The sequence below is a fragment of the Lactuca sativa genome, chromosome 6 (genome assembly GCF_002870075.4).
Source record: "Lactuca sativa cultivar Salinas chromosome 6, Lsat_Salinas_v11, whole genome shotgun sequence".
In the NCBI taxonomy this organism is placed as follows: domain Eukaryota; kingdom Viridiplantae; phylum Streptophyta; class Magnoliopsida; order Asterales; family Asteraceae; genus Lactuca; species Lactuca sativa.
In genome coordinates, this window is record NC_056628.2 from 77,972,844 (window position 1) to 77,985,341 (window position 12,498).

General features: G+C 34.5%; 3 protein-coding genes across 3 annotated transcripts; 2 read left to right on the forward strand and 1 right to left on the reverse strand.

Annotated features, from left to right (window-relative positions):
• The first annotated feature begins 281 nt into the window (after positions 1-281).
• On the forward strand, positions 282-998 carry LOC111903349 (uncharacterized). Its single transcript, XM_023899128.1, has one exon. The coding sequence runs from the start codon at positions 282-284 to the stop codon at positions 996-998; it is 717 nt and encodes a 238-aa protein (XP_023754896.1).
• Positions 999-2,641: 1,643 nt separating this feature from the next.
• LOC111903307 (G-type lectin S-receptor-like serine/threonine-protein kinase SD3-1) lies at positions 2,642-5,866 on the forward strand. The gene is made up of 2 exons (XM_042895790.2): positions 2,642-2,864; positions 3,009-5,866. The coding sequence occupies exons 1-2, from the start codon at positions 2,645-2,647 to the stop codon at positions 5,261-5,263; spliced, it is 2,475 nt and encodes an 824-aa protein (XP_042751724.1). The 5' UTR covers positions 2,642-2,644; the 3' UTR covers positions 5,264-5,866.
• On the reverse strand, positions 5,810-8,059 carry LOC111903308 (annexin D5). Its single transcript, XM_023899083.3, has 6 exons — positions 7,730-8,059; positions 7,380-7,525; positions 6,970-7,188; positions 6,455-6,670; positions 6,262-6,351; positions 5,810-6,165 (listed from the first exon to the last, which is right to left on the reverse strand). The coding sequence occupies exons 1-6, from the start codon at positions 7,803-7,805 to the stop codon at positions 5,962-5,964; spliced, it is 951 nt and encodes a 316-aa protein (XP_023754851.1). The 5' UTR covers positions 7,806-8,059; the 3' UTR covers positions 5,810-5,961.
• Positions 8,060-12,498: the final 4,439 nt, after the last annotated feature.

The window sequence follows — 12,498 nt, forward strand, 5'->3', positions numbered from 1 at the left end:
TTATCGTGTAAGATGACAAGGTTAAGATGGGGCAAGAAATATGCGAGGTGTTTTCAATGGTCTAAAAGCTTTGATTTCACAAGATAATGATTCAACGCATTATATGCATTGCTTTGCACACCAACTTCAGTTAGTTATTGTGGGTGTAGCAAAGAAGCATGATGATGTTGAAGACTTCTTTGACCAACTTTCTTTGGTGGTTAATGTGGTAGGTGGTTCATGTATAAGATAAGACATGTTATGGGAAAGTAAAAAAGAAAGGGTGCAAAAGTCAATTGGAAATGGTACTTGAAACTGGAAGAGGGTTAAATCAAGAGAACTCTCTTGTTCAAGCGGAAGATACAAGATGGGGTTCATATTTCAAAATAGTTACAAGTTTGATGAACTTATTTCTTAAGGTTCTTAACATACTTACTTATGTCGAAGATGAAGGATCCATTTTAAGTAACCAAAATCAAGCATTTGGTATCTTAAGATATTTCAAGACACTTGATTTCGTGTTTTACTTACATTTGATGTATGGAATTTTACACCTCACAAACGTATTGTCAAAGCATCTTCAAAAAAAGGATCAAGACATTTTAGAAGCAACTTATTTGGTTAGAGGGACAATGGAGGTATTGAAGTCTTTAAGAGACATGGGGTTTGCAAAACTTTTATCGAATGTATTCTCTTTTTGTCAAAAACATAATATTAATATTGTGGAGATGATGCTCTTTCAAAAAAAAATTGTGGAGATGACGGAAAATTATGTCACATTGAGAGGCCGTAATACTAAAGTTACCAACCAGTTTCATTTTGAAGTTGAAATTTTTAGAACGGTTATGGATATGCAAATCATAGAATTCGGGGACCGATTTAGTGAACTTAGCACCCAATTAATAGAATACATGGTGGCTTTGAGTCATTGTGATTCATTTGCTAAGTTTGACAAAACAAAGTTGTTAAAGTTGAGTGAGTTGTACACAAAAGCCTTTGATGATGCGGAAAATATGTAACTTGATGGTGAACTTGAGATATATTATAACACTTTGCATAAAGATGAACAGTTCACTAGTTTGCAATGAATTTCCGACCTTTCTCGTTTGATGGTGGAAACGAGGAAACATCGGTCTTATTCTATGGTTTATATGTTGTTGAAGTTGGTTTTGGTTTTATTCGTCGCAATCGCAACAGTCGAAAGATATTTTTCTGCGATGAAGTATTTGAAGACGAACTTATGTAATAAAATAGGTGATATTTTTTGAACATTGTCATGATTTCTTATGGTGAAAAAGAAGCACTTATGAAAGTGAAGATTGAAGATGTAATGGATGAGTTTCAAAATATGTATACCCATAAATGTCAAATTTAAATATTAAGATGTAATGGATCAGTTTAATGTCCTAGTACTTTTTTTTATGTTATTATATTTAGACAGAAAAAAAAATTGTACCACTCTATCATAATTTCTACGTCCGCCACCATATATAATAAATATTTCACTTCAATTTTGTGTGGGGTGAGCCAAGACTCACTGTGAGAGTAGGCCTAAGATATATCCTCCTTAATACCTGAAGATTTTTTTTGCCACATGTCAATCTCTCATGAGTTTTTGACACTTGTCATTTTGTGGTACTTTTGAAATAAATATTATTCACTTGTCAATTTTTGGTTTGTTTCAATTTTTAAAATTAAAGTCATATATACTTATATATGTAAAGTATTAAATATCATATATATGATACTAAAGTTGTACATTAAAAAATATTTTTTGTTTACACTTTAGCGTGTAATCTTTTTTTAAATCAACCCGTGTAATACACGAGTTTCACACCTAGTATTCAATAAAAAGTTGAAGTCCACGAGATATTTTCGGATGCATGTTAAATCTTTTTTCCTAGAAAAGCTATCTGAAAGAATGAAATATATGTTTTGAGGGCGTTTTTTCCATACATATAACCTATTATCTCTCTCGTTTTTCATCATTACCATAAAACCATAAAGTAGTTCGTCAGTATTCAAATTCACATGCAATAACTTGAACTGTGAAGACAAACATGTGGATACTATTGCACAAATACAGAAATCTGTCTTTAAGACGATGCATGCAATAACTTGAATTGTGAAGACAAACATGTGGATACTATTGCACAAATAGGGAAGTCTGTCTTTAATACAATGTTGTACACATCTATCAGAATTTCATCTTCATTTTCATATTATAAAAAACTCTTTATTTTGTTAGGTTTATTACATTTCATTCAGTTAGGTAATATGGCATTTATTTACTTGTTTCTTTCACTTGGATTCTAACCATATTTTGAATTCAAATGTTCACGATTCACTTAATTAATTATTATTTTTACAAATTTCAATCTTGTTTAAAAACATTATTTTTACTGACAACAAAAAAACGATTTACACACATATAAAAAGTTGCATGAGTGATTTAAGGAGCAAAGTGAACAAGATACCATGATTAGTGGGAAAAAAGACAAGAAGGAATCAAGTTTATCATAGTAACCTCGATCTTCACAAAAAGCACATGAAGTTTTGTTTTCTTTTACGTCTATCTTTTCAAGATTCAAAATAGGTCGCCATCTAAAATTTAAAATAAGTAAATAATGGACCAATACAACACTTTCGTCTTCGATCACTCAACATGCGTCTCTTGCCCCACTTACATCACTTTGCATCCACACCACACCAACAAATACAAATAATCTCTTCAAACCAACAAACCTCATCTTCTCTTGCTTCCCATTCCCATCACTCATATACCCACAAAAGCACAATATTTTTTTCTGCTTTCTTTAAGCTAAAAATGTTGGAATCTTTGTTTATTCTCATGGATTTTCAGATACCCATCAAGAATATCAAAGGTAAGAGCTTTAGAATCGTCTCTTTCAACACATTTTCTTGTTCTTGCTCTGCTTTCGCTCTTGTAGTCCTATTGGGTTTCGCTAATTGCGTGCTATGCGATAAAAATCCCATGGATTCAGCTCCTTTAGGTTTTGAAATTTCAGGGTCTGCTTATGATTCTGATAGTTATGTCGATGGTAATCGTAAAGGTAACAACTTGGTCTCTGAAAATGGGATTTTCGAATTTGGGTTTTTCGAGAAAGATGGTGGCGAATTCGTAGTCGAGATTAGGTACAATTTAGGTCTCAAAACAGCAAATTTGCCTGTTTGGACTGTTGGTGGTGGTGTTAGGGTTCCAATCAATTCTACATTGAAACTTTCCATGGATGGGAGACTGATCTTGTTCGAAAACCCTAGTAATTCCATAGTTTGGAGTAGTAATACTTCAAATTCAGGAGTTGAATCCGTCACCCTCTTGAACAACGGCAATCTGGTTCTAATCGACAGTCAAAATACAGTCATTTGGGAAAGCTTTCACCGGCCGACCAACACCTTGCTCCCCGGCCAATTTCTCCAGTACCCACAAAACCTCCGACCCCCTTCCACAAAATCGATTACCAGTTACTACACATTTGTAATCCGTCCAGAAGGGATCGCTTTAATGTGGGAAAGCAACATCACTTACTGGAAACCCAATTTGAGCACTTCACGTGCAACAATCAAAGAAGTTCGATTCGATTCAAATGGCGTTTTGGGTCTATACGATAATAGTAATAAAGTTATTTGGTCAATATCAAGTACCGATTTTGGTGACACTTCTGTGAATTTAAGGCATCTTAGAATCGATCAAGATGGGAACTTGAGAATATATTCATGGAATAATGTTCTTCGTTCTTGGAAAGTTGGTTGGCAAGCTGTAGAAGATCAATGCAACGTGTTTGGTTCTTGTGGGTTATACAGCGTTTGTGGGTATAATTCCACCGGCCCCATTTGTGGTTGTTTGTATTCCGATTCCGTAGACGAGGGGAATTCCATTCCTTCATCTGATTCCGGTTCCGGGTGCAAGAAAATGGTTGATTTAGCAAACTGTAAACATCATACAAGCATGTTGTTAATGAAACAAACCGTTCTCTATGGATTATACCCTCCTCATGATATCGATATGATGTTGAGTGAAGAATCTTGTAAAGAATATTGCTCAAATGACACCACGTGTTTAGCACTAACTTCAAAGAATGATGGGTCGGGTTTATGCACTTTGAAAAGAACCGGGTTTATTAGTGGATCTACAGGCCCTTCAATCCCTTCAACTTCATTCTTGAAGGTTTGTTTAGTCCCACAGGCGGTTGCCACCAAGGGTGGCAACCCTAATGCCGCCCCTAAATCAATATCTTTCCCATTTCAAGGTAACTATAGAAAGGTTATAGGGGCAATTGCTTTTGTAATTTTAGTGACAGTTTCGGTTATTTTAGGGATTCAGATGTTTACCCTTTTGTTTGTTTATCATAAAAGGCGAAAAAACTCTGAGAAGATAGTTATAGGGGCTAAAACAAACCTTAATAATATTGCACTTGTTCGATTATCTTTCAAGGAAGTGGAAGAACTCACTTCGGGATTTTCAACTCCTCTTGGGTCTTCAGTGTTCAAAGGGGTACTACCGGAAAAAATGGCAGTGGTGGTGAAGGTGGTGGAGGGAACGGTGGTGTCGGAGAAGGATTTTGTGAAGGCGACAGCAGTCTTGGGTGGCACCCACCACCGGAATTTAGTGTCTGTAAAAGGGTTTTGCTTTGAGCCGAAACAGAAGGTGGTGTTAATTTATGAATATATCTCAAATGGGTCTGCTGACAAATGGGTATTTGAGGATCAAATTGAAAGAAATTGGCAAAAAAGAGTTGATATTGCTCTTGGGGTTACACGTGCTCTTGCGTATCTACACACTGAATGTCAATTATGCATTCCTCATGGAAATTTGAAGCTTGAAAATGTGTTGTTTGATGAAAGAATGGTTCCAAAATTGACCGATTTTGGGATTAAAAGTTTTTTGTGTTCATCTTCATCGTCTTCATCAAACCAGTCTCCATCAGAGGAAGATATTTACATGCTTGGGAAACTGTTGATTGAGATTGTGTTGTGTGGTAGGGATGCAGCAGGAGATTATAGTTTGGATCAAGTGATGGAGAAAGTGATTATAGAACAGAAGTATTTAGATAATGAGGATTTGAGTGGAGTTGAAAGAGTGGTGAGGATAGCTTTGTGGTGTATGCAAAATCAGCCATTTTTGAGACCTTCGGTTGGTGAAGTGATGAAGGTGTTGGAAGGTACTCTTTCTGTTGATAGACCACCATCGAGTTTTGCTTATAGATATGGTGATGATACGGAGAAGGAAGTTGTTGTAGGGGAAATAGAGTCGGGATCTTAGAGGGTAGTTTTGTACTTTCACCTAGCCTTGGTTTCTAAGAATAGATGGTAGCCCCAAGCAAAGTTGGTTACGGGCGGTATGCTTGTGGGCAATGTGCTATTATGCCAACCACTTTGGAGACTATTGTGTATCTGATTTACATCTCACATTGCTCCTAGAATAAGACAGTGTGGATCAGTTCAGGGTTGTTGGAAGAATAACTTTCAGAAACTCTAGATGGTAGTTTCCTAGCTTTTAACTTATGGGGTTCAATTTTTTTGTAAGACGAACCCCAGATGAATATGAAGCTTAGAAGAAGCGTAGGTAATGTTCAAATCTTTCAATAAAATTTTCTAAGATCATGTTCATGGTTTTTTTTTGAAATGGTGAAGGGTTCAAGTTAGCTAATAGTTATAGTTGTGGGATTTTCAAATCCAATGTGAGTTGGCTTCTTATTTGTCCGGCTCTTATGTCAGACTTTTGTATACCTGATTTATATCTCTTGGAGGCGTTGTGGGTCTGTTTAGTTGGTTGTTGGAGGGATAACTCTTTTGCAAGAATGTAAAATATTCAACTTTTGGTTTAAAATTAAAGTAATTTAATCAATCTTATAAGCAAGAATCATATAGGTGTATAAGGATCAAAACAAGCACATATTGCAATTTTAGATTTAATACATAGCATGCACAAACACAAGAAGTCATGATAAGCACCTTGGCCTAGTGATTTGGGCCAAGAAGAGAGAGAAGGAATGTCTGGTAATTGCCCGATGTTTCGGATTTGACCGCATCATTCAAAGTTTTCTTGTACTTTTTATGGTACTCAGACTTTATATATTGCATATCGATCTCAGTTCTTGTCACTATCACCCTTATAAGGGTCGTGTCATCAGTCCCCAAGCCTTTCATCGCCTTATTTAACACCTACAAACATTTTTGATTTCCATATCAATATAATATTGTAAAAAAAGGGAGTACGCCATTTAACAAAGCAAAGAATTGGTTGAATAAAAAATCCACCTTTGCAAAATACTTTGCGGGATTTTCAGCACATTGTAAGATTGTCAAAAGTGCGCGTTCAAATAATCCCGAAGTTTCACTTTTTATGGCCTACAAAATGGTCAAGATTCAGAATCAAGAATATGTGCCATTTGGTTAGCAAAAGCTTGGATTCAAAATTGTAGAGTAGAAATGTGTGGACATATTTTTTAACCTTTTTTAGAGACCCTCCATACATGTCATGGTAGAATGAGTTTATAGCAACCAAATGTGCTTTACTTCTTTCACTGAAAATGTGCACAAACACCTTCTCATCGGTTCCTAATTTCTTTTCGCCAGCCTTGTACAACTCCTTTGCATCTTTTGCAGCCATGTCCCTATCAACTTCCATTCCTTCATAACGTGGTTTGCTTATTAAAGCAAGCAATATCTACACAAGAACTTAACTTTTCAATCAAAAGATGTCTTTCTATAACCTAAACAACAGAAAATGATACTAAGCAATGTGGATACACAAAGAAATTACTATATTGTTTCAATTCCAATGTGGATTTGGCTCATTGTAGGAACAAAGCTCTTATGCCAACGACTAAGGTGATAGTTTTATACCTGATTTATATCTTACATGATGTTTTTTGGACTGGCCCATGAGATGCTGGAAAAATAACATTTTTTGCAAATGTATAAATAAAACTTGATAGATTGATAAAAAAGTGGAAAAGATTTGACCTTTTCGTGGTCCCCGGAAGCTTGAATTTCAATGTCTTTTTCAAGGTAAGTCCCGAAAGTTGAGTGATAAATTTGCTTGAGAGTTTGTATCTGGGAAGGAGTTCGAGAGCATATGACATCAGTTACAGCTTCAAGATTAATGAAATCTTTGGTCAATGCCTGCTTTAATATAATGGCATCTCTTCCTGCTGGATCATGCATCCAAAGCAAAACTGCAGTCTGTGACATAATTTTCAAAAGTCAAACTTAATATAATCCAAATTCAGAATTCACTTTGATGCTTTTATCTTTTTATCTCAATCCTTTTCTAGTCAACAAGATCTAACAACAGTCTACAGATCTATCTAACTAGAGTATTGTCATCAATTTTGAAATTTAATAACTATCGAAAGTCAAACTTGACTATATACCTCTAATTTGCCACTAAGTTCAGAAGACAAACGTTTAAGAATATCTTCGGAATACATCCTCTGGAATTCATGCTGGATATGCGCCCTTTGCGTTGCATCTCGATGCGCAAGAATGTTAATCACTGCCGCAGTATCGCATCCAAATCCTGATTGAAGTCAACAGAAGTGAAATTGATAAACTTGACCAAGATCGAATCTAAACAATTGCGTTCTAATAAAGAATCAGGAAAAAACAAAAGAGGGTGTCGATCAAAATCAGATTTTGATCATGTCATCATTCAAAATCGAATCGTTAATTCAACGATGTAAAGAAAATGGGTGAAGTTGACTTGAGCAATTAAAGGATGTACCTTTGAAAGCTTTATATAAATGAATGGCATCGTCGTGGGGAGAAAACGGTGTCGGAGGAACTGTGAGAGTCGCCATAATCGATCAGATTGTGAGTTCAGGGATTTGGAAACGACGAAATTAAATACTAAAAATTTAAGAGAAATATGTTGGTGTTTCTATATGACTATGATCGATCGCTCCAAAACGGTCAAGATCAACCTCAACTACTTCTCATAACCGTCAACACTTGTAATTTGTCAATCAAGTTGAGTGATTGATTCTACACGATGGACTTATTAAATTGATCAAAGTGGAACGGTTGGCTTAGACCAGTCAATCCTAATCAAAGATAGAAAATGTTAATGGCGTGTCATTATGACATTCGTGGTTAACATTTTGATTCGGACAAACGAAATGTAATATTTTAAAATTTATTTCAAGTGCTTATTTTTTATTATAATATCAAATTTTAGTTTATTTCAAGGGCTATTTTTTATGAAATTTAAAGATAATTGATATTGAAACCGGCATGGTTGAGTAAAATATTGAAAAACAAGAGAGTTATTGTGGGAAATTATTTGAAGGTCGACGTTGTGACTTTAAATTTGGGAATGTCACTCAAGAACACGAGCTCGATTCCAAATGGAAAGAAGAGTGAGAAATTATGTAACACTCCAATTTTATCTTAACGATAATCTTTAAATATTATTAAAAGAGAAACTTTGTGACATCACTTTCAACAATCAGAGTCATTGATTTGTTTCATTCATATATTTTCTACTGTTAGATCGTTATGCTGACATCATCATTTGGTCAACTTTTTTTTGGTCGACCAATTTTATGAAATCTATTAATGACAATTACTTTTAACATTAGGAAGTCTATTAATTACAATTAAATCTAACCAAAAATAAATTTGTTTTTAAAATTATGAAATCTATTAATGTCAAATAAATCTCACAAAAAATTAAATTATTTTTAAAATTAGGAAATCTATTAATGACGATTAAATCTCACCAAAAATAAAATTATTTTTAAAATTAAGAAATTTATTAATGACATCATCATTTGGTCAACCTCATCCCTCATTACTTGTTTCTTTTGTTCTGGTTTGAAAATCACTAACACAGTCATTATTTTATTTTCAATTTATTGCAGTGAAAAAAATATGAAGATCAATGGTGCTGGAAGATACATAAGAAAGATTCTCCCACTAATTTCAATGATGCGTACATCTTCTTTCACAACGATTCAATCAATTCTCCCTTCTACGACCTCGAATCCAGATGCAATTTCTCATCCCATGTCTCTATGCGTAGACAATCCATAATCTTATATATTTGATTCCTCCTTATGTAACCTCGAATCTCACAAGTGTTTGAGGACCCTCCTACACCAATCATATTATTATTATTATAAATCAATAAAACATTAACTCGAAGAAAATATAAAAAGTTGTAATTTTTTTGAAAAACACATGAACTTACTGGAAGATCATTAATAAATCGATTAATAGCACTAAAAGCTCCAAATGTAGCACCAATTTGTATTTCATTAATTGATACATCAACAAGAAAGAAAAAAGACAATTGACATTGGTTCCCGAACCTAAGAAGAGTATAAATTAAAAAGATATCATATTGAAGGTACTCATATGTGACAAGACCGTCTAACTAATAAAACAAAAAACATTGTTTACAAAAAGGTCCTTCATCGGTTATATATATTCAGACATTTCAATGTTTTTTCAATGTTACCAATAAAATTAATTTTATTTTTGTTACTTTCTTTTTAACTATTGTGCCAACTTTTTATACTTTTATATGTTCCCCGCGTTTTACGCGGGTCATAATCTAGTTAGCAACCAAACAACATTATTTGTTGTGATGTCAATGTCCGATGGAAATACAGTCTATTTGTTCTCTTTTCAATTAGAGTAAATTACACCAATGGTTCCTATGGTTTAGGGTAATATGCGCGTTTGGTCCCTAACTTATTTTTTGACTCGAAAGACCCCTACTGTTTGTTTTTGTTACATGTTTGGTCCCTGTCTTACCTAAAAAAAACTATTTTGCCCTTAATTTTTTAAAATATTTAAATAAACACACCCCAACACCAACCCCTCTCACTTTACCTTACTTATCCCACAATTTTTTTTCTCTTAAAATAATAGTCTTTTTAGGTGAGACTGAGACTAATCGCATAACAAAAACAAACAGTAGAAACCAAACGCGTAACAAAAACAAACAGTAATAACTTTCTGAGTTAAAAAAATATATTAGGGACCAAGCGCGCAAATTACCCTAAACCATAGGGACCATTCGTGTAATTTACTCTTTCAATTACAATATAATTAATACAAAACGGGTGCTAAATCAGAAACCATAGAGAATCACTAAAAACATTTTCATTAAATGAATTAAACTGTACATTTTACTAAGGCCTTGTTTGGTAGCCTCTTAATTGGAAAATTAAGAGGCAATCTCTTAATTTTTAAGATCCAGATTGTTTGGCAGCATCTGATTTTATAGGTCTTAATTTGTAAACTGCCTCTTAATTTTTCAGATTTTGGGACGTATCTGAATTAAAAAAAGGAACGCGCATTCCTCATTTGCCCTCGTACACCACTCCTTTCCGTCTTCCCTTTCATTAACAAACGTCGACCCATTCTTCCGCTATCACCTGAACATCACCGGACTTCCGTTGCACTCATCGCACACAACACTGTTGCAGGCCCCTTCTCCCTCCCACCCCCTCTCCGATCGGCAACCTCCGTATGCCTACCACTCCAAATAAAATTATTCCGCTCTTGCCCTTTGCCCTAAAATCGACGTCCCTTCAACTACGACTCCCTCTTTAAACCGATTCCATCTTTCAGCCATCGCCGTTTCCGTCTGCAGCGCTATTTCCGCCTATGTCCGCCATTGCCATCGATGCCTCCACCCACTACTGTCGTCGTTGTCACCATCTGCTGGTGTCGGCTCCATTCAAATCACGCATCTCCCCATCCCCGGTCATTCTTCTCCAGCAACGACGACGAAATTGTGGAATTCTCCCATCGTCTTATAGTGAAACAGGGCTTTAGTTTGATTTCCCATCTCCAAATCATATCAGGTATATTTTGCTTGATTTTCATGTAGTTGCTTAGTTCTAATTTGATGATTCTTGCTTTAGTTCGATTTTCAATCAGTAGGATGAATCTTTCGATTCTTTGTCAAAACCAATATTTTGTTCAAACTATCTTCACTTTCTTTGACAATACATGAGTTGATTTTGAAAAAATTAAAACTCGTGGCAAATTTTGACATCTTCAATATTTGGTTTAAATTGTAATCTGTATGAAGTTTATATGAAGCCTGTTTATTTTTGTTGTTAATAAAGTTGTATGAAGTTCTTATACAAGGTGGATGGCTTTGTAGATGAAAGGTCCTGAATTTCTTCTATCAACTGGGGTGATGCTATTCACCCAACATGAATCTCATCTTCACAGAGAAACAATAATAGCAGGTAATGGCGCAAAATCCCCGATTGATCTGCCTTTACATTGCAGCACCTATAGTGGAGGGTAATACATAAACGGAAGAAGAAAACCACCTTTTATGGAGATTAGAGAAGGGAGTTGTAGAAAGGTACCCTTTGAAACACAAATGCGAATGCAAATGCGATTGTTGAGATTGAATGTTTTATTTGACAAGCAAATGCAATTGTTAAGATTGAATGTTTTATTTGAAAATTCAAAATGCAAATGCAATCTTTGTTTATTTTCAATATTTCCTGTTTAACTTCTTATGTTTATGGATAAAGTTATTGTAACATATGGAGCAATCTTGGTGTTTATTTTTTGTGCAAAAAATGTTGGTTGCTATTATTGAGAATCATCGGTAAAGTTGGTTGCTATTAAGTGGGTTCAGTTATTTTATAAAACAAAAATGTTGTATTCAGCCAAAAATAGTACGTAAGGGTAAAATGGTCATTTTTACCGTTCAACACAACAATTCAGATGTTCTAACCAAACAGCATGTTAAAATTCAGATCTTAAAAATTTAGACCCTTTTAGAAATTCAGACCTCTTAAAAATTAAAATCTTAAAAATTCAGATCCAGCCAAACAGCCCCTAAGTTCTTCAACAAGTGGTATTTACCATGTAGACTTCACCTCAAAGCTTAGTACATGACACACATGTCATTATACATATAGATAGATTAATTTCAAACACTTTTAGGGAACAGTTTCTTTGATTTCATTGGTTGTTTTTTTTTTTTTTTTTTTTTTTTTTTTTTTTTTTTTTTTTTGTAGTTTCTGCATTTATTTATTTACTAATTTTTTTTATAGTGGTTTACATGTGTCTTTGCCTCTCCCCGATAGTGGATTATTCCAAGGTATCTTTGTAAACAGTACTTTGGCTGTTATTTTTTTTTTTCTTTTTTGTTTGCTGCGTTTTTTATTTTTAATTTTAATTTTTTTTTGTTTCTTTGTTCAGTGGCAAACTACGTGTTATCTCCTCTATATCACCCCCTCAAATCTACAACTTTAATCTTCTTCTTGAATCTTCTTTACCCACAAAAGCATCAATCCACCTTTCTCTTTTCCTAAACATTCTTTGTACTCGCCGGGTTTTAACCAGATTCCCACCGCCTCTATTTCTTTGCCAAAAGATGATAATCTCCCTTCTTTTCTTCTGATGACACATGGTTAGTTTAATCCGTTCTCATACTTCAACACACTATCGTTCACCGATAAGATTTTCAAAGCAAAAATTCCCATGCCCCTTTCGGTTGGAGATAGAGGG